The 19,892-nt window shown below is 53.1% G+C and overlaps 8 protein-coding genes across 8 annotated transcripts; 3 read left to right on the top strand and 5 right to left on the bottom strand.

The window, feature by feature from the left end:
* Positions 1–595: 595 nt before the first annotated feature.
* Positions 596–1,375, bottom strand: AYL99_07841 (hypothetical protein; the record flags this gene model as incomplete). Its single annotated transcript, XM_018839350.1, has 3 exons — positions 596–628; positions 697–1,317; positions 1,367–1,375. 3 exons carry the CDS (start codon positions 1,373–1,375, stop codon positions 596–598), a joined length of 663 nt encoding a protein of 220 aa, XP_018692118.1.
* Positions 1,376–2,017: 642 nt separating this feature from the next.
* Positions 2,018–3,314, top strand: AYL99_07842 (ribosomal protein S2; the record flags this gene model as incomplete). The annotated part of the gene is made up of 2 exons (XM_018839351.1): positions 2,018–2,048; positions 2,098–3,314. The coding sequence occupies 2 exons, from the start codon at positions 2,018–2,020 to the stop codon at positions 3,312–3,314; spliced, it is 1,248 nt and encodes a 415-aa protein (XP_018692119.1).
* Positions 3,315–4,694: 1,380 nt separating this feature from the next.
* On the top strand, positions 4,695–6,515 carry AYL99_07843 (hypothetical protein; the record flags this gene model as incomplete). The annotated part of the gene is made up of 2 exons (XM_018839352.1): positions 4,695–5,505; positions 5,554–6,515. 2 exons carry the CDS (start codon positions 4,695–4,697, stop codon positions 6,513–6,515), a joined length of 1,773 nt encoding a protein of 590 aa, XP_018692120.1.
* Positions 6,516–7,106: 591 nt separating this feature from the next.
* AYL99_07844 (hypothetical protein) lies at positions 7,107–7,667 on the bottom strand (the record flags this gene model as incomplete). Its single annotated transcript, XM_018839353.1, has 1 exon — positions 7,107–7,667. The coding sequence occupies one exon, from the start codon at positions 7,665–7,667 to the stop codon at positions 7,107–7,109; it is 561 nt and encodes a 186-aa protein (XP_018692121.1).
* A 1,146-nt stretch (positions 7,668–8,813) lies between these two features.
* On the bottom strand, positions 8,814–9,334 carry AYL99_07845 (hypothetical protein; the record flags this gene model as incomplete). Its single annotated transcript, XM_018839354.1, has 3 exons — positions 8,814–8,845; positions 8,922–9,051; positions 9,104–9,334. The coding sequence occupies 3 exons, from the start codon at positions 9,332–9,334 to the stop codon at positions 8,814–8,816; spliced, it is 393 nt and encodes a 130-aa protein (XP_018692122.1).
* A 1,561-nt stretch (positions 9,335–10,895) lies between these two features.
* On the bottom strand, positions 10,896–12,124 carry AYL99_07846 (hypothetical protein; the record flags this gene model as incomplete). The annotated part of the gene is made up of 4 exons (XM_018839355.1): positions 10,896–10,946; positions 10,998–11,491; positions 11,555–11,801; positions 11,858–12,124. 4 exons carry the CDS (start codon positions 12,122–12,124, stop codon positions 10,896–10,898), a joined length of 1,059 nt encoding a protein of 352 aa, XP_018692123.1.
* Positions 12,125–14,545: 2,421 nt separating this feature from the next.
* On the top strand, positions 14,546–15,822 carry AYL99_07847 (hypothetical protein; the record flags this gene model as incomplete). Its single annotated transcript, XM_018839356.1, has 3 exons — positions 14,546–15,162; positions 15,213–15,482; positions 15,588–15,822. 3 exons carry the CDS (start codon positions 14,546–14,548, stop codon positions 15,820–15,822), a joined length of 1,122 nt encoding a protein of 373 aa, XP_018692124.1.
* A 974-nt stretch (positions 15,823–16,796) lies between these two features.
* On the bottom strand, positions 16,797–18,371 carry AYL99_07848 (hypothetical protein; the record flags this gene model as incomplete). Its single annotated transcript, XM_018839357.1, has 1 exon — positions 16,797–18,371. One exon carries the CDS (start codon positions 18,369–18,371, stop codon positions 16,797–16,799), a length of 1,575 nt encoding a protein of 524 aa, XP_018692125.1.
* Positions 18,372–19,892: the final 1,521 nt, after the last annotated feature.

A 19,892-nucleotide genomic window follows, 5' to 3' on the forward strand; every position in this document is an offset into this window, starting at 1 on the left:
TATGTTGTGGACAGAGAGGCTCGGACAAGCGCCAGTAACACCTTATATGACTACCAGCAGATAGCATAGCTATGAATCAGACGATCACCAGGACTTTGTATAATTCAGCGGGTTCTTCGCCGAACACGTCCCGTTTCCAGTTCGACCACCCTTTGTCATATCATCTCACCATCCAAGCGGACACTTCACTGCTTGGGTGAGCCTGGTTGATTCAATCCCCAGCAGATGTACTTTGGCCAAACTTCAACAATCACAACATTTCGCAGTGAGCTTGGCTTCGAATTTATTGTGCCGCGCACATACTTGGGCAAGCATGTAATTCCCAGAATCTGGCTCAAGCCTCGATAACGAGATGGAATCCATGCAACAAGTTAACATTACACAAACAAACAGCACCTATAACTAGTAAAACAGTGCAGATACCCCGGTCCTCATCCATCACTACCAGTACAACTCGATCCTACAATCTCAGCAACCCCTAGGATGCCAGAACGCTATAGCAAGCGACCTGCAGATTACGAATGGAACAAAAATGGAAACATCCCCTCAAAAGCGCATCTCCCCTCGTTGACATCACCACTCATGGTCTGGACTCTCACGCATCTCCATAACCGCTGTCAGCCGCATCCTATTTTGCCGTGAGCATGGAGGTCGTAGAAAAGAATCACATTGGGTTTGGCTTTCGGTAAGACTTACATCCAAGGCTTGGTTCACCAACGCATCGGCTTCTCGATTCCATTCACGACCAACCCTCCAGAACCGTACCGCTCCATTCTGCTCCAACTGCGTGATGGTGTCATGCATCTCGCGAATCAGGTCACCGTGTTCAACTGGTGCGCCGTTTTTGGTCTTGAAGCCGTTCTTCTCCCAGATCCAGACGTATTCACTCAGGCTCTTCGCCACGTAGTCGGAGTCCAGCTTGATGATAACCTCACGCCAGTCCTCGATTTCGCCGGCTTGTTTCATGCCTTGAACGAGCTCCAGAGCTTTGCGGACTGCTTCAAGTTCCGCACGGGAGCTTGTTTGCGGGGCACTCTGAGACACCAAACCGTGTGTGTTGCGTGGGCAGTTTGGACCAAAAAAGACGCCGTAAGCAGCTCGAGATTTGGGATCGTTGCGATTGTTGCCACGGGAACCTCCATCGACAGCGATCACTATGGTCCGCATCCGTGGTTGCCAATGGGCGCCAGGATATGGGAAGTTGAAGAGACGTGAGTATTGCCATTTCGGACTGTACTTGACCAGGTAATCTGGGTCAAAAGTCTGGCGTCCATACCGTCTAGTCTTCTTTGGATTGAAGTTGCGACGCGGTCGATCCTGCTGTCCTTAGCTTGAGAAGAAACCCCGTCTGTCAAGTTGTGCTCACCGTTGCCATGACTGATCTCTCCGGCATCCAGCTACAAGCTGAAGGTTTTTGAAGATAAGAAACGGGAGGTGTCCGGAACAAAGTCAAGAAAAGCACTGTTTCCTGGACTTTTAATATGAGCTCCCGCGGCTCCTTCAGCCCCGAGCCGGCTGTTGGCACGAGCGCCCACCCGAGATATCAAACAAATACCAAACATAGCGTCCTGGAGAGAGACAACGCTACATCAGTTGGCATCTGTTGAGAGGATGCAAGAAACCATCACGAGCTGAGAAGCTGGGGGATTTGTTTCGTGTTGGCGGGATCGTGCAGCGGAAAGGACAATTTCCGGGCCTACCGTCCAGAGGGGGCTTTTTCGTGTGTTTGAACCTGAGTCCGCTCCGGTGGCTGCATGCAAGGCGTAAGTATCCTCATTGAAGCACCTACCTTTGTAACTGCTGTACACCTGACAACGAAATTTGAATTACATTCCAGAGCAAGCGTCCGAGAGACACGGCATAGTTAGAGTATAGAAAGCTGTTTACCGTGTTTGCTTTGTTTGTCCTGTTTGCACGTTTGACTTTCTTTCCGCCAAGCTCAAACTCGACACCAGCTTCAGTGGAACAGAGGGAAAGTCTCAATGCACCCTCAGGTTGCTGCCAGGAACCAGCAGGCATGATCATCCGACAGTTCTGTGCCCGGCATGGTATGTACACCTGGTCAATGATTGCCTTGCTATCGCTAATGCTTTCTAGGGCGGACAGTGTTGGCGCAGTCATCGCGCAGCGTCAATCGAGGATATGCAACGAGCATCTCGGCAGATAATCCCACATTTCGACCCTCAGAACGAGATGCCAAAGGGACAACTAGAATACCGGGGCATCCCGATGACCCGTCAAGCATCCTTGACACGATCGATCGCGCTCCAACACCCGCCACGAGGCTTCTAGAAGAAATGGTCGAGTCGCAACACAAATCCATCCGCGCTCTTCAAGCGGACATCAATGCACACGCTGCTGCTCGGGCAATGTCAAAACCCGCGTCAGGCTCGATATCAAGCACCGCACCTCCATCCACTCAAGATGCTCTACCTTTCCGAAATTTAAAAGAGTTGAACCGTCACCGTCGTGCAATGCAGAGAGCTGCTCGCCAAGGGACGCACCTGACACAGACATATGACCCGTCTACAATTCTTCGCCGCCCCCCTACAGTGGATGACCTCACTCTGCCCATGCTGCTGGCCAACCAAACCCATCTCGGTCACCATACATCGCTGTGGAACCCTTCGAACAGCGGCTACATATTCGGAGTAAGAGACGGAATTCACATCATTTCGTTAGATGTGACCTATGCCTATTTAAAGCGAGCGGCAAAGGTGGTTCAAGCAGTGGCGGAGCGAGGCGGTATCATCCTCTTCATTGGCACACGCAAGGGTATGGAAGAGATCATTGTCAACTCGGCAAAACTGGCCGAGGGCTACCACATCTTTCACCGCTGGGTTCCGGGTGCGCTGACCAACGGGCAACAAATCCTCGGGGACTGCGGCGTCAAAGTGGTTGACATCCATGACAATGAAATTCCTCAGTACGACGACATCCTGTCGAGAGGCTATCATCAAGTCATGCGCCCAGATTTGGTGATTTGCATGAATCCGATCGAAAATCAAGTTTGCCTGCACGAGTGCGGGATGTTCAACGTTCCGACTATAGGAGTCATTGACACAGATGCAAACCCGACCTGGGTGACCTATCCGATACCCGCGAATGATGATTCGCTTCGATCCATTTCCCTCATCGGCGGTGTGCTAGGCAATGCAGGCAAAGAAGGGCAAAGGCTGAGGAGACTGAAGGCGGCAACGGAGGGACGGGCGACGTATGACACGAGCGTGCTGCAGGACAAACTGGTGGCTCTGGAAGAGATGGCCGCTTTGGACGTGCAGCGAGGCGATAGTGACAGTGCCGATGCAAACTGAAACCAACGGATTGGATGGGCAAAGGTATGTCTCGCTGATCTTTTGACGAGCTAAATGGATTGCTGGGTCGAGCAACAACTGTGTGCAGAGCTTCATATGTACAATACTTATATATTTGCGCCCTCTGGAGATACCAAGACCACAACACAAGCATTCTCTTGGCCGAATTCTCGAATCCAACGCTTGCTGGAGGCCTACAATCTGTTGGCACAACTAATGTCCAGACTCTGTCCCTGGCCAATGACAAGCCATCCGTGATTGCGACTGGGGAAGCTCAACCTGCCACCCCTGACTCTTTGATGTCTGCCTTTTACTGGGTTGCTCGCCTATCTTGGCCATCTCGTGCCGAGCTCACTAGCAAGCTGGTATCATCAAGTCCTGCTCAACTCGTGGAGCACCCTAGAATGGATATTGATAAATGGCCAGTCCCACAAATATCATAAAACGGCGCGCCGCAACAACACCCCTGCAGGTGTATTTCGGCATCCTCTTTCCACAAAAGCGGCGAGAACTTTTGACCTACCCTAGACGTCTAACTCTCCCTAAAGAAACGGCCATTGCGTTTCATAAATCTTCTCAAAACATCAGTTCAGACAGGGATTCCCCTTCAGGATCAGCGTCTTGGTCTATCGCATCGTCGACTTCCAGGACTGCACACACACCATTCACCCTGAGCTTAAGAAGCCTAAGCTGGTGAAAGTGAATGGATATTTGAGACCTTGCACACGCCCACGATCAGGGCTTTTGTGTGGCTGAGTCTATACTCAAAAACGTCTGTTTGCAGCCAATGTGCATTCGTGCACACGTCGCAAATGGTTGTGTTCGACACTCGCTCGAAACACTTGCCCCGTTTCTCCAGACGCCATGACCAGGTCAGCTCGTGGAAAGCATGCCATCGGCGAACGTGCAATGGAACCCTCGAAGAACGACGGACGACAAACCCCGGCATGCACATTTCTCTTGTTCCACACTCCGACATCCCCTCTCGTTGCCCCTCTATTCGTTTTGCGGACTTTGGCTGGAAACATGTATATTTTGTTATAGAGCGATGCGTTGATACGCGCTACTCAACACTGTTTCCTTGTTTTCTTCAGCGGCCGGTGTGCCCCCTCCTGTTCCTGCTCTATTTGGCTTCGTTCCGGCCTCTTCTGGCTGTCGCTGGCCAGCGCGCCGTGGGTTATGGCTGTATGACTTTTCTCCTTCTTCCAGCTTTCTTTCCGTGTTCCCCTTTCTTACGGGATACTGGATAAGCTACATCTTTACAGAGATCTGACAGCTTTGACAAGAAAATGACCCTTGGATATTATTGGGAGGGGTGATTCTACGTGACCCGAATGAACAGGCACCCGTCCAAAGGCTGTACAGCGTGGCACGAGAACGATGCTCCTACCAAGTGGCTACTGGGCCACTGTTTCCCAGACTTCTCCAGACACCCTCCTGAGAAGAGAACCCCAAGATCCAAAAGCGCCACCTGGTCAGCAGGAAAACAAGAACGGTCCGCCTGGACCGCAAGGAAATCAAAATGGACCACCGCCCGGCCCTGGTGCTGCCGGAGAACCTCAGAATCTAAATGTTCCTGGTCTGCAGGCAAACAACAACGGTCCTCCTGGACCGGAGGGGAATCAGTTTGTACCACCGAGCCCTCGTCCTCCGGGGGTCACTGAAGAGCCAGGAACTAGCATCAGTCAGGCTCCTCCAATAGAGGCAACTACTCAAGGACTCACGACTTCCCAAGGTTCCCTTTCCGTATTCTCAAGCTCGGCTGCTCCTGGTACCACCACGACTACGGACGACACCTCTTTTCTCACCACTTCGACTCCGTCGTCAGATCTAGGGTCAACATCACTATCGACCTCTGTAGCCTCGACCAGGCTTACCTACAGTCTCTCTTCCAGTTCAGCGTTCGACTTGACTACATATTTCCTCAGTCTTAGCGGTTATGTTTCACAGACTTCCCTTGCTTCCGACACTTTGTCTCTGGCCGGCTCAGGATCGCAATCCACAATTTCAACCCAGTCTATCTCTGTGACATCAATTCCAGGAAAGATCACATCTCAGTCAAGCATATACCATACAACTAGCGCCACTGCTATCCAGACCCCATGGGGTTATCAAAATGGCACCCTCGCATCTAAATCTGCTGGGACTCTATCGCAAGGTCAAAGGGCAGCAATCGCGGTTGGAACTCTCGGTATGTTCCGACCGTGGCTCCCGATATCTCTTGCTAACAATCGTGCAGTTGGTGTCGCCTTGATCCTGGCGCTGCTGTATTGGCTCTTTAGACAGCGCCAGCGACGCGAACCTCCAGATCCAAATTCGTCTCGCGACCAACCGCTTAACGTGCTGCCCGACCCTCCCACGACAGAAGCTCGCATGAGCGATGTTCCAGAGTGGAACCACGAAGACACCTTCGCGCGACCATTCACGATCGCCAGAGCACGGCAGTCTCTGCCTCGATCTCTGAGATTCCTTCGAACCAACCCCCTGAGCATGAACCCCGTGACCCCTCCAGCGTCCAGGCCGAGGACTCCAAGCCCGCCGAAATCGTTCGCGGCGTCATTGTTCCGTCGACGCTCCGCTGCCTCAACCCTACACAGTATCTCCACACGGACAGCCGAGGATCAAACCGTGGTCATGAGAGGTCCACACGCCCTACGACCCCTGGTCATACCTGCAGTGAGGCTCCTACCGGCAGTCGCGCTGTCTGCTCAGCTCACGGAAGGCTCTGACAGCGCCCCGGACAGTCCTGACTCCTTGGCGGTTCCGTCACGGACCCTCTCGCGCTCAACGAGCCAGCAGCGGAGTCAGAGCCACCCGGGCACATCATCTGCGGACCGAGATCCTCGATCTGCCAGGGCGATATTAGACCGGACGAAAACTCGCCTCTTTCCGTCCAAGGCGTTGTCCAGACGACACGCCACCGGGACAAGTGACTCAAAAAGACCGCGGGGTCCTGTGAAGGATCTTCCGCCCTCGGTGCCGCTCTTGCCAGTGTTTGCTCAACGACTTTTAGCTGCATCGCCCACGGCACAGAAGAGGGAGATGACCCTTAAGGCCCCCAATTGGTCGCCACAGATCCCTCGACACACCCGCAACGCGAACACCGACGCGAACTCAGGAGACGAGGACAAACCTCCTCCGCCTCCTCCCAAGAGTCCAAGAATGCTCTCAGCCGCCGTGGGTCCCAACGCAAATGCCTGAAGATTTTCCAAGTCTCTAAACTTCATGAGCTGCTTCAGCGGATTTTGCTTGCGGTGGCCATCAGCATGGTCCACAGGATCCGGAGTTGATGGTCCAGGCGCAGGCCATGATATTCTATCTCTCTCTGTCTCTATCTCAGAGCAAGAAAGTCTGGTCCTGGACGAGTCATGCTTGCGACTCATCCGAAGCTGGTATCTTCACAGTGAATGAATGATGTGATGTGACGGCAATGGGCACATTGTTACATTGTATATTAGAAGTCTTCTGGTATCGACGAGACCATTGATTTGCATATTTGTACACTAGGATCTGTCTGATGATCTTGGAACGCTTGTTACGTAGAAATGCTTCGACGGTCTTTAGCTAGGACTGGCTGACTGTAAGATTCAATGGCATGCTTTTCACATAGTGAAAACCGATGGGGGGCCTATGTATGTCTGAGGTGTGGATTGGGACGAGGAACTTCTCTAGGAAGTGATGTCTGCCTACCTTTTTTTTTATATCACTTTCCCGTTTCAATTTCAATTTCATTTCAATTCCATTTCTACATTCCTTTCGAAGGTGCCCGCCTACAGGACTGTTCTCACCCAATTACCTAATGAATAATACTACCGCCAACCCTCCTTCTCCGGACTTCTCAGAGCTTCTGGCCTGGTCCCTCCTCTCGCACCCAAAAACCGCCTTCCAGAACTCGGTGTTCTCTTTCTCGGGATACGCCTCGCCCAGCCGGCCCGGGGCACTCCTGCCGGTCTGGACTTCCCACTCTCTGCTCATCGCCGCGAAGCCTCGACGGACGATGCTATTGACGCTGTTGACGCTGTCGGTGCTGTTAGCCGTGGTAGTGGTAGTACTCGTGGTGCTTGTGGTGGAAACATCGAACCGCATATCCGCCGGCCCCGGCACAGAATTAGCAGCCGTGATGGCACGACGCACACACGCGGCACAGCGACGGCGCGAGATGACGCTCTCCTCCTCCTTCTCCTCGCCCCGCCGCTGCTGCTGCGGACGAGGACGACGGGGCAGGGGGCGAGACTGGCGGTACGGGCACCGCGCCGCGAGCTTGCAGGTCTTTTCTACATCGACTGTGTCGGCGAGGCCCGTGCGGCCGGCACAGTTGGGGCACACGGGGCGGGCAGACGTGGTGTAGCACATTCTTCTTCTTCTTCCTTCTTTCTTCCTTTCGACAAGTGACTTGGCGACCGGGGAATTGAGAGATTTTGGTGCGGCAGGTCAGTCAGTCAGTCAGTTAGTTTACTTTGTGTGTGTTGGTGTCCTTTTCAATCTTCCTTCCTTGCTTTGGGCTTTTCCTTTTTTCCTTTCTCCTCTCCTGCCTTTCCTTGTGAGCTGAGCTTTGTTGTGAAGCTGTCGGGTTCAGGTCAAAAGGAAACAGGCGAGAGAGCATGCCTCGGAGGAAGATGAAGCTTTCCTGTGAAAGAAGGACAGGTAAGTGACCGGGCTTTTATGAAGCTTGGAAAGAGGCAGGCCGTTTGTGAAGGCCATCTTATTTCCCATTGTGTCTCGGCAGGCAGCTAGCTCAAAGGACGGACTATGACAAGGACGATCGAGTCAAAGGGGGGGAGGGGGGAGGGGGGGGGTCAAAGGGTCAAAAAGAGTCCAATGGATGGTTTTTTGTATGTTGCAATGAAAGGAAGACCATCGTCATCGTCTTTGTTGTTCTTGGGCCTTCAAGGCAGCGATGTCTCGTTGTGCGCTGCTGCTCCGCTGAGTCCAGCCTCGTCTTGCAGGAACACCGCCCGCCACTCCTCTCTCGCCATTCCTTGTGACACACGTATCCGACGCGGGCCTTTGTCCTCGAGTGGTGTCACCGCCTCCTGGTGGCTTCAGAGTTTGAGCAACAAGCTGGGCGTCTGCTCTGATCAACCTACAGGAGTCTAACAACTGCTCTGACTGCCCCTTGGACGAGATATAGCGCTGTCCGTCCATCGATGTCCCTCCCTCGTATTGCTCGTATTGCATGGCTGATATCACGTGCGTGTGTACTCCCGTGAATCGATATCAGAATCAGCACAACCTGGCGGGAGAAAACAAGGGAGCTGATGACTTTTTCTATTTTGGTATCTGGTGCGTGAGTACACGTCAACTGATCACTCACCGACTAGATCCCAGGTCACATCGGCAAATGCCTGTGTTGATGCTCCCAGGTGCCACCCTCGTACCATCTTGGGTTATCTCAGAATCACTCGCGAGGAAACTAAACAACGCCACTAGACGCGTCATTGGAGGAAGTCAGCACACGGTGTTTATGCGGTGGTCAGGTCCGAAGGGGAAACTGCGTGGTTAGGGGATGCTCATGGTCGACAAAACGCACACTTATACACGGTCAGGAAGGAAACGGGAACAGACTCGCCTGAGTGGAAATCCAGTTTCCATTCAATACATACTTACCTTTGGTCCCTGTCCGCCCCCGATCACTTTCCCTGGGCATCTTGTCAGTAAAACTTGAACGAGCCCTGGCAACCGCAGCATCGAGATCCAGCTCGAGGCTCTCTCCACCCGCGATGTTCTCTTTACGCTCCTGCAAGATACTCAAAAAATCCCCCTTCTGCACGCACACAGGTTTCACAGACCGTCCACATCATCAGACCAGGGTATCCCGACAGGTCGCCTGGTGGGAAAGTATCCAACAACTCTGGTGGAATCACGACCTCCACTTCGAAGGCCTCGTTGAGAATGTAGTCGAGATCAGCCGAATGCAGACCGTGTGGGCGGAGGAGCGTGTCGACGGGGATATCATGGCAACTCACCGCGGATGCGGTCAAGCTCGCCCTTCTTTCGGAGACGGTCGACGAGTGCGTCATGATGTGGCGAGAGTTGGCATACATCGAAGCCGCACATAGCGGCATTCGGACCCAATGTGTGCGTGCACCATGTGCTGGGCGAGCGTCAGGAAAGTTGTCAAGCCAAGATGGAGAGGTCGACTCTTGCGAAAACAAATCCGAGCGAAAAGAGGAAGTTTCGGAATAAGGCACATTGACAGTGAACAAGCCGGGAGCCGTCGAAGTATCAGAGACAGAAAGTGCAGACTCGGTCTCGGCGCGCCCATAGATAGTGCAAGAGCTGCAAGTTGACGAAGCATCAGATAGAGAAAGGGTGGACTCAGTATAGGTGCGCCTATGGGTAGCGTACGGGCGAGAAGTCGACCTAATCCGAGGTCGACTCTGGAACTCCTCGGTATACCCGCTGGAAGTCGACAGAGCATCAGAGACAGAAAGGGTCGACATAGTATTAGAGAGAGAAACGGAAGAATCGGTGTCGGAGCGCCCACGGATCGTGTAGGACCGGCCTCGAGTGTTGTTTTGCGATGTGCCAGCTTGAGGTCGTGACCCGGAAGTCGCCGTCGTCGTCGTCGTCGTTATGGCCGGGCGATTGCGGTGGTCCGTGATGGAACTGATGTTTGACCCAATAGTCCATGTTCTAGACGCTGTAGATCCGGTCCTGGAGGGTTCAGAACTTCGCTCCGAACTATCGGTCACTGAGACACAATCTTGACATGTGCTTGAATCATGGGAAGACCGATCGTCTCGATCCCTGCAGCATCGTGAGCATAGCCTAAGTAGCAGCCCTTCACGGCGAGGTAGGCGCCCGTGGTTGCGACTTCGGCACACATTGGAAGAACAAGGTATTTCAACCATTGGATAGTCAGCAGAAGTCGATCTGGAGCGACAGTCCGGACAAAACACGAGAGTGAAACGTGTATAGCACATGTTGACAGATTTTGCAGCGGATGAGTATGTCGATGCGGAGGATGAAGCGGTGAATGGGAGTCGGTGTTTTATAGTAGTCGGGCTGGCCTCACCTACCATCATGTCTTTGGCAGTATTTCAAGGCATTCGCTTTGTCGACGCAGAGGATCAAAGCCATCTGTGGTCAAGACACGAGTTCTGGGTGCCCACCCTTGAGGCCGCTGCCCTCGTCGATGGTGGCTTTGACAGCGACTCTTGTTGCTGCAATACAAAGAGTCGACCTTGTGAGCAGGGAGCAATGCGCTTTGTGTTTCTGAACTCTGCGACTGATAAGTAACGACAAAGGCATTGATTACAATGGAGGAAGCAGACCACCCAGTCTGTCAGCATGAACAAAGAAATCCGTGAGCCCGAGAACAATGATCAGATATTCATGGACACCATCCTGCGGAGAAGAGGTGAAAAGTAGCGTGAAGTAGACTGCACTATGACTCCCCGAGCATGTTTGTGAGACCCGGCGCCTGAGCCGAACAGAAACATGATTGAGGATGTGCAAAAAGGCGAACATTGTAGGTATCCTTTTGAGACTCACAGCCTTTTCAACAAGAAAATGCGAGAAACGTCCACGCCTCCTGGCGCCCGCTCACTCGCCCAAATGTGTCCTGCTTTGTCATTTTTACAGCAGAGAGTCCAGCCTGGTAAAAACGCTCAAACACGCCGCAACGACCTAGACAGCACCGATAAGTCAGGGTTACAACGATAGAATGACGAGACTCACCTCAAGTTGTAACTCCTTGTCTTTGTTCTTCTCAACCTCTTCGGCAATCACCTGGCCAATGTTCGCTCCGATGCCCTGTTGTCCGCCAGTCCTCCGCGCAAAAGGCCATTGTGAATATTCGGCCAATAGTTCGTCTACTTGGGCAAAAGCCCTCTCTCTTGCTTCGTGGCTCATGGTCACCAGCGCATTCTCAAGCACATTGGCTGCATACGCCGCACAGACCATGCTCACTGTTCTCAACATTCTGAAATCGAGTTCGGCGGGAAGGAATTGTGAAGGAGGCAGAACGACGGTGCGGCTGGAGCACACGTTCCGTACGCGCTTGCGGATTTCGTCTTTGGCGGCGGAATCAACCACGGGGTGGGTGGCCATATCGAAGAGAAGGAAGTTTCGTTTCTCGGTGCGGAGGATGCCCTTGTCCACAAGGCCCTTGGCCAGTCTTTCGCGAACCTGTTTTAACTGGTAACCGATCTTCATGAGATTCCACGTCTCGCCTGCAACACGGAGCGTCAATAGGTCGAACAGGCACAGCCGAAGTGTGTGAATTTCACACTTACCGCTCATGAGATCGATCCAGGAACTGACGCTCATCTTCTCACTCGTCTTCATCATTTTGAGAGCTTCATCTAACAAGACTTCTCCGGTGAGAGTGTCATCTATGACCTCGATGAGTCGGTCGGCGAGAGGGAAGCGTCTCCTCGAGGAATCTTTCTGCATGCTGATTCTGCCCCGGAATGCCAGCTCAATAACTATGCATCCTCGCAAGGCATAGGAGATATTATCGTTCCAGAACGACAGGTATCCCTAGTGACTGTGGGTCAGGGTGTGTCGACTCTGAAAATCTTTTGGTTCTGGGTTACCTGCTTATCCTTCAGGCCCAGCAATAGAACCTCTTCCATCAGGGTCAGCTTGGGTTGTTTACTCCGTTCTTCGCTCTCGCTGATGTCTCTGGGATCGTAGGCGATCCGGTGGCCATTCTCGCCAGATTCGTAGGCGGTTTCAGGAGAACGGTCGTTGTATGGTTTGGGGACAGGGGAAGTGACCCGGCTCGAGGACTCGTCGTCTCCGTTGGGCGACGTGGCCCCTCCGGCACCACGCCTTCGCGTGAGGCCTCCTTGGGAGGCCATCAATGGAGAGGTGGCAGCGCCTCAGTGAGGAGATAGGCGAGACAATGGGGTGGGTGGAGGGTGTTGCTGATGATCTCGTGCCTGGACCCTTTTTAGGCCGAGCAGTTCGCAGCCGGCGGGTTGCGCAACGGGGCTTCTCGAAGGACTGGAATCTCGGCGGAGGAACGGTGTTTGGGGAGAATGAGTGACTGAGACAACAACAGAATGATATCGACAGCCACGAGCATAGAAATATTGGGTCGTTGTAAGTTCTGTCAGGGCTGAAAGCCCGTGGGTACTGGATACTGGCTACTGCATGGCTGCGCGACGCATGGCCTGTGGCTCGTTTCACTGAACATGGCGCCAAGGGTCATCGAAATCTAATAAGTCGCGGCTCACCCTCATTGGGGAAGAGGGTGATGCCGCCCTGTACTCGCCGGGCCGGCTAAGCTGCGGCGACCAAAGGGCGAGCCTCGCTAGCCCCTAATAGCGCCTTTTCTCTACTGATAGGGTTATAGGCACCCACAGGGGCCGTTTAACTAAAAAGTGTTTGTGAAAGCAGCGTCGCCAACACGACTATTTAGTTTACCAAATTCCCCTTTCTTTCCTCCCTCTACAGTATGGGATGACAAAAATGAACCATATAACAATAAATCACGGCTACAGACAGATGTCTGCCGCGGACAATGTGCCAGGCCTAACCTCTTCGACCTCTGTGTCGCCGCCCATCGACGTAAATTCATCCCAAAAGTCGCTTTGATATCGATGTCGACTTGCGAGAATAAGAGGGACTCAGTTGAAGTCTTCCATGGAACCAGCTGAATAATTGGACTGTGCTAGAAGCCTGTGAAGACACGGTGTTGGTGGTCAAGGTCGTCTCTGCCGAAAGAGCCCCCCCGATGCTGGCCTTTATGTCCTGCAGCCGGACACTGATGCCAATTCGGCGATGCTAGATGTGTCAGGACGCTGATGCCACCACCAGGATCTCCCTCTCATGATGGCCACATTGGCCCGATCACCATCAAAGGTTCCGATATTATTCTGAACTCATGCGAGTGCCAGCTGCTGATCCATCCTTTCGCACGTTCTCCTCCGCATTGCTCGTTGGTAAGGAGAACCAAAGATGCTGACTCGATGATTCAAAGACACAAACACCACATCCTCCTCGTCCATAGCAGTCATCCCTACCGCCACAGAAGATCCCTTCGCATGGAATTGTACCATCATGGGTAATTTCTCATCAGCTTTTTAAGAGTATTCTCGATGCGAGTAGAGAGGTAAGTCGAGAGGCAAGGTATGCGGGAGGACGAGTCGGAACATTGGTGTTGAACGCGGTTTGGTCGGTTGTCTCAACGACTAAGCTTTCAAGACGAGCGTTGACCCAGTGTCAATAAAGAAACAGTGACAAGGCCAGGGTAAACATGACTCTCAAGCAGCTTTCAGCCTCACTTGTGGTTCATACCAGCTGAAGTGGCCATTCAATTTTGTTGAGGACAAGAGAGATCTCTCACTGGTTCAGGTGAAAGACAAGAAATGTGAGTCGGGTGAGGGTGATGGCTGCGACAGGTGTTCAATAAAATTGATGCACTTTGTATTCTTTGGAAGGAATGGTGATACGTATCACGTGCTGACTTCTGGGACCTCATGCCGCGCCTCTCTCTCCCAGCCATGTACTTCATACCCGTACCTACCTACCTACCTACACCTGCACACTCACTCGCCCCTATACTCTCCTGAACGATACATGTCCTCTCCCTTTGATGGCGTGTCTGGTATGCGTCTCCCAAAGTCAATTCCCACCGAGAGCTCAGCCGCGCCCCACCGCGTCCTCCCCCCTCCCCTCCCCTCCTTCGGTGCTGATTGTCCGAGAATGCCATTGCCACCATCCTCCGCATCCCGCCAGCCGCCGCGGCAGTATCCAAGGACAGACGACAAGAGACGGCCAATCCTAGTGGCGCGCTGCAACTTCTGTCTATTGCGTGGCGTCACTTGCATCTTCTGCTTTGATTGGACAACCGAGGGGCGCCGTCGCGTTCTCTGGGTAAAGATATACGAACCCTCTTCCTTCCAAGGCGCATCCCTTCCCTTTCCGAATCCGTGCCCTAGCCCCCTCGGAGCACGGTAGCACAGCTTACTTCTTAAAATCTTCTCTTCTGCTGCGGGGTGAGATACCAAAAACGTGAGACATCTCGTACAGCTTCCGCTCGAGATCGTTAACGAATTTCCTGGTGGCTTTTTTCAAGTCCAACCATTCAAAGGTCGCTTTAAGACGGAGAGATCGACCGCGGGACGTTGTTCCGGCGGAGCTATTCTCAACCATCCCAAGGTAAAGTTGCCACCATCTACCCCAACATCTATCTATCTGACACGCTCTCTTTTATACAGGTTAACCCGGAAAATTCAGCCGCGCGGTACGACAGAGAAGACGGCCACACATCTACCATGAGCACCAAAATCCCCCTCATTACGCTCGAGGAGCACTTCATCTCCCAGGCTGTGCTCGACTACTATGCCTCACAAGGCGTCGACACGAGTCTCCCAGATTCTATGGCCCACATTATGACTGCCCTTCGTGAGGTCGGGCCTTTGCGTCTGAAGGCAATGGATGGTGGCCGCATCAGTCTTCAAGTCATCTCTCATCGACCCAACACTATCCCTGTCCCACCGGAGGTCTGCACAAAAGCGAACAACGAGCTATACGAAGCAATCAAGGCCTCACCCTCCCCGAGCCGCTTCGCTGCCTTCGCCATGCTACCAATGCTTCACCCGGAGGAAGCAGCAAAGGAACTGGACCGGTGTGTTTCACAACTTGGATTTGTGGGCAGCCTCATCGACAATACTGCCAACGGGCGCTATTATGACGATCCTTTCTTCTGGCCCATCTTCGCGGCTCACGAAAAACTCGACGTCCCTGTTTACCTTCACGCGATACCGCAACCAATCACGGAAGCTACGCCAGCGCCCTCCTTCCATGGGAACTATTCGCCTCAAGTTTCGAACTTCCTAGCCAACCATGGTTTTCACTGGCATAGCGACGTGGCGTTGCACGTGCTCCGACTGTTCGCCAGCAAGCTATTTGACACGCATCGACACTTGAAACTTCTTCTAGGCCACATGGGCGAGACGCTGCCTTTCCTGATTACCGAATTCACAAGCTCATCCAGCGGACCTGGGCCCAGACCTCGAAACCGCGTCGTCATCTTCTGCAGGTCTGGCACGAGAATATCTACATTACGACGGCTGGCATGTTCAGCTTGGCGCCCATGGCTTGCCTGATCCACATGTGCTGCGCCGACAAAGTACTGTACAGTGTCGACTATCCATTTTGCAGCCACGAGGATGGCCTGAAGTTTATGTACGCGTTACGAGAAAGTGCAATGTAAGCTTTTCCTTTCCTTCTCCTTTCCCACCATTTATCCAGTTGAAAAATCTATGGAGGGCGAGACTGGACCCAGCTAACAGCATTCTCTTTCCCCCCATGCAGGATCAACGACCAAGATTTTGAGGCAATCGCGTACAAAAACGCCGAGAGACTGCTTGACGTCAAGGTGCCGGACGACAACGAGGTGGGAATGGAGATCACAGGCGACGAGGGTCAAAGCGAGGCTGACCGGCGGAGCATGCCCTGGTTGACGAGCACCACCAGCGCGGGCAGCCTCAACGGGGACGGGACGGCCTTTCCGCACAGTCCGCTCGAAACGGTCCGGGAGGAGAAGTAGAAGACGAGACGGGAAGGAGTGGAAAGTCCAACGTCCAAATGTACGATGTTTCGAGCTACCGCCCAAATCACGGCGACAACGACAAAAAGTGATCTCAACACACGCATCGTCGGCAACAGTCACACCAACGCCAACGCCAATTCCGACTCCAAACCGAGGGTGCAAGTGCTTCTGGCGTACGTTCTTCTCAAGAGACTCACAGACAACAGACTAAGTCTCCACCAGCCACCCGATACGCCGTAAGACACACGAGAGAAGGAGGTAGTAGGGGATGGGGTAGGCAGAGGGCTGGTGTGGCAATCCTCGCTCGGCGACCAGCATAGATTTCTTGCTTGTTCGTTCTCCATAATGTATTTTCCATCCTCTTCCGCTTCCTCTTGCTCTTCCTCTTCTTCTTTCCCTGACCTCGCCTGCCAACGAAACGGGTTGTAATCGACTGACGCTGGGGAGCTGAAGGGCGAACCAGCCTAGGAGGGTGGGAGAGGGCGAGCAGACGGGGGAATATTGACTTCAATACTCATCGCGTCTTCACCAAAATAATTGTGTTTGTCGAGTACACGATGGAAAAAATATCCTGCCTGCCAGTCCTACCCCGAGCTCTTGATAGAGTCTCCTCCTATGTGTATATGTTAATTGCTTCGAAGGGGAGAGAGTAGCGGGCTGGAGTGGACACTCGCTGAAGCCTTTGCTGCAGTTCATACATGAACAAAGAGCCCAAAAGGATACGCCGATTCGAAGGTTTGGAACAAGAATAAGTGTGTCATTTTTACTTTGTCTTTCGCTGTGTCATGCTACCAATGGGAAAAAAACGTCATGAGCCCTGTCTCCCAACCGGTCCTGTAACCTGATGGCACCCAGGCAGAATACAATTCAATGCCGAAGACACCACCGTCCAACCATACGCCCTTTTTCTGCCCAGTTGCGAAGCAACTTTGGGTTGTCATAACAAGGCAAAAGGCGCGCTGTTCATTGATTTAGAACAACATCATCCCCCCACCGAACAAAAATCCCACCATCACTACACCTGCCGCCAATAGAGTCGTCATCTCAGCAGGAATGACACGGAAGTTGGCATTCGCGGCATTGGAATCACCAGAACTGTCCCCACTGCCAGAGCCTGAACTGCCTGTACTTGAGCCTGTGGGCGTCAAATTGAATGTTGCACTTCTGGAGGTGCCACCACCGAGTTCTCCGGTGGCGGTGAGCGTGGCTTGCGTGATATCTGGGTTGCCAGAAAATGTCTGGGCCACGCTTGCGGCGGTGGCAGTCGACACAACATCGGGAATACTGCCCGATGCCTGGAATACTTTAATGTTGGAGTTGGCGTCATTAGCGTCAAAGTTTGTCTGAGCGAGGCCTATTTGGTTGTTTTCAAGGTCGTAAACCACGTAGGCGCTGCGGAGGAAAGAGTCTCCGAACAAGATGGGATCATCTCCTGCGGCATCAATGGCAAATGAACACGCCATATCGCCGTTCTGGAAAGTTGGTTGAGAGCCGTCGGTTGTGATCAGGGGAGTGACAAACTCGGACAGCGAGACATTGATAGTGGGCCCACCCTTGCCGCCGAATTGGAATAAGAAGCTGAGATCATCATTGGCGAGAGAGCAGCGCACCACATTGCCAAACTGAGGGTCGGTCACCACGCCGACACCATTGAAGATGCTGTTCGCGATGTCATCGGGGAGCAGGGTGTCTGTGGTGCCGGAGTCGAGAATGGCGGGTTGAGGCGAACTGGGGGAGACGTCGGAGGTCTGGCCACCTCCAGAGACGGTAAGACCGGTCCAGGCAACGGTGAAGGAGTCAATGACGCCGGTCTGCGAGTCGGTTTGGATGGGAAGAGCAACCAAGTTACCGTGATACTTGTTCGTGTCTACACCACCAAAGAGAATGGAGCCAGTATTGGAATCCAGATCATCCAGCCACAGGGAATATGCAAGGGCGTTGATGAAGCCCTCGTTCTTCATAACGTTGATGACATTGGGGTAGGTGAAGCCGTCAAAAGAGGCTGAGGCCTCGCCCAATTCGAAGCCAATGCCCATAATACCGATGGCGCGGGTGTTGGCTTGCTGGGCCGCAGCCATGGTCATGTTTGTCAATTTTGTTCCACCGATATTCAGCACATCAGAGATGTATTCCCCAACGACCTGTGAGCCGTCGACGTACTGGATCTGGAACTGAGGAAGGTTGGGGTCGACAAAGGTGGAGGAGTCATCAGCATTGTACGCTCCAAACTCGGAGCAGCCGTCGTTGTCTTGACAGATTTGGGCATTGGCATCAGGGAACCAGATGTCTGACGAGCCAGTGTCCAGCTGCAGGGAAAAGGGTTGTCCCGGAGTTCCCACGGTGCAGTTGATGAAGTAGAGCAAGATTTCGTTGTCCAAACCCGCCTTGATGGTTTTGGACTGACGTCGTGTAAGGCGAGGAGCATCTTGCGCAAGGACGCGACGCTTTTCGAATGTGAAACCCACAGTGCCGGGAGCGGCAATTACGGGAGCAATGGAAGCGAGCAGAGACGCTGCTCCCAAAGCAGCTGCTGCAAACTTGCCCATGATGGGGAAGAGAGCGAGCACGAGGTGTTGAGGGTATGGCACCAACAGGGATATTAGGTAGGAATATGAAGCCAAAGAAAACCAAAAGTAAAGGAACGACGACGGGGAATGTTGATGCTGAAGAAACCGATGATGATGTTACAAGCAAGAACAGCAACTGAAAGGACTGTGATGCAAGGAAGAAAAAGAGACGACCAAGGTTTATACAAGTTGAAATGGACGAGTTGGCAGTGGGTGGTGACTGCGCCTCTTGGTTCTTTCCTGCCTGTCCCCTCCAGGAGAAGACGTGGAAAGGGCGACGACGCAACCCAGCAGCCATGACGGCAACAGCGGCGAGTGACCAGTCAGGAAAGCCGCCTGAAGCATCTGGCGAGGTTCGATGACGGGATGGTTACGGATGAGATGGGCCATTGTGGGCGTGAGGGAAAGGCATCGGGGAAATTGTGCAGCACTAGCAGTTCGTCAGTGGCAGATCCATGTACCGCCCGGCGAATCGCGCTGGCCACCCCCTTAGGCCGCCTGCCCTGGAAAGCTTCGGCAGCTTGGTAACCGCTAGGGTGATTGTTTTTGGGGGTTACAGATGGGCTCGCGCGCGGGCTAGGTCTCAGCCTTGGGTGCTTGGGGGTGCTTGGCTACGCTCTCGGCACCTGTAACCAGCCACAATATCTTGAGGCACTGCGCCTTAGTGTGTAGGGGTGATCCCGCACAATGGCATCCTCCCAATACATTACTACAACATACGGCCCATACTTCAATTTATCATGTACACAGTACATAGATCACACAAGTGATGTGCATACCACTATCGAGTACTTATCCCCGTATACACACCGGTTGACCTGCATGTCCTCCGTACCTGACGAGTGGGTGGTACGGACCCTCTGAAACGGACACGAACTGCTCTCGCACACTGTCAGTTTCAAATCATGAGCCCTGCAGGCCCCAAGCCACTACTGCTCGTATTCATCAGGCCAGCCTAAAGGGACCGTTGATCACCATTGATTTGACGGACGGAATTGGCTGTTCGGGTATTGAAATTTGTGTAACTACTCTCGAGCCACCTCTTCAATTCACCCATAACTCATGATGGCGTTTCTTGGGACACGGTTCTAGACTCAAGATTCAGCGAGTGACTGACTGCTCCATTGTTGGAACAAGAAAAAGACATTGAACCATGTCCAGCTGGTCGCGAATGTCCACGGAAACCTACCGCTCGCCACACGTCAATGCCGACGAGTGCAATGTGGCGGTGCAAAGGCCACCTGGCACAGGCACGCTCTTTTTCCGGCGGCAATTGTTTCGCCAGCAAATCTTTGAGGCTGAAGCGATATCGCCACTATGAACTAGATGCGTAATCTCAGGTACCCGTGGACAAAGGATTCGGTCCACGTATGTGTGTACATTCGCTAGATTATGCTATAACGATACAGCAAGCACCAGGAGCATGCCTCCGTCTACCTCTAGTCACCGGGCAAACTACTCCAGAAACGCCCTTTTCCAGCCGTTCCCTGCTGACCCCGT

This window comes from Fonsecaea erecta (assembly GCF_001651985.1).
Source record: "Fonsecaea erecta strain CBS 125763 chromosome Unknown Scaff6, whole genome shotgun sequence".
NCBI classification, from domain to species: domain Eukaryota; kingdom Fungi; phylum Ascomycota; class Eurotiomycetes; order Chaetothyriales; family Herpotrichiellaceae; genus Fonsecaea; species Fonsecaea erecta.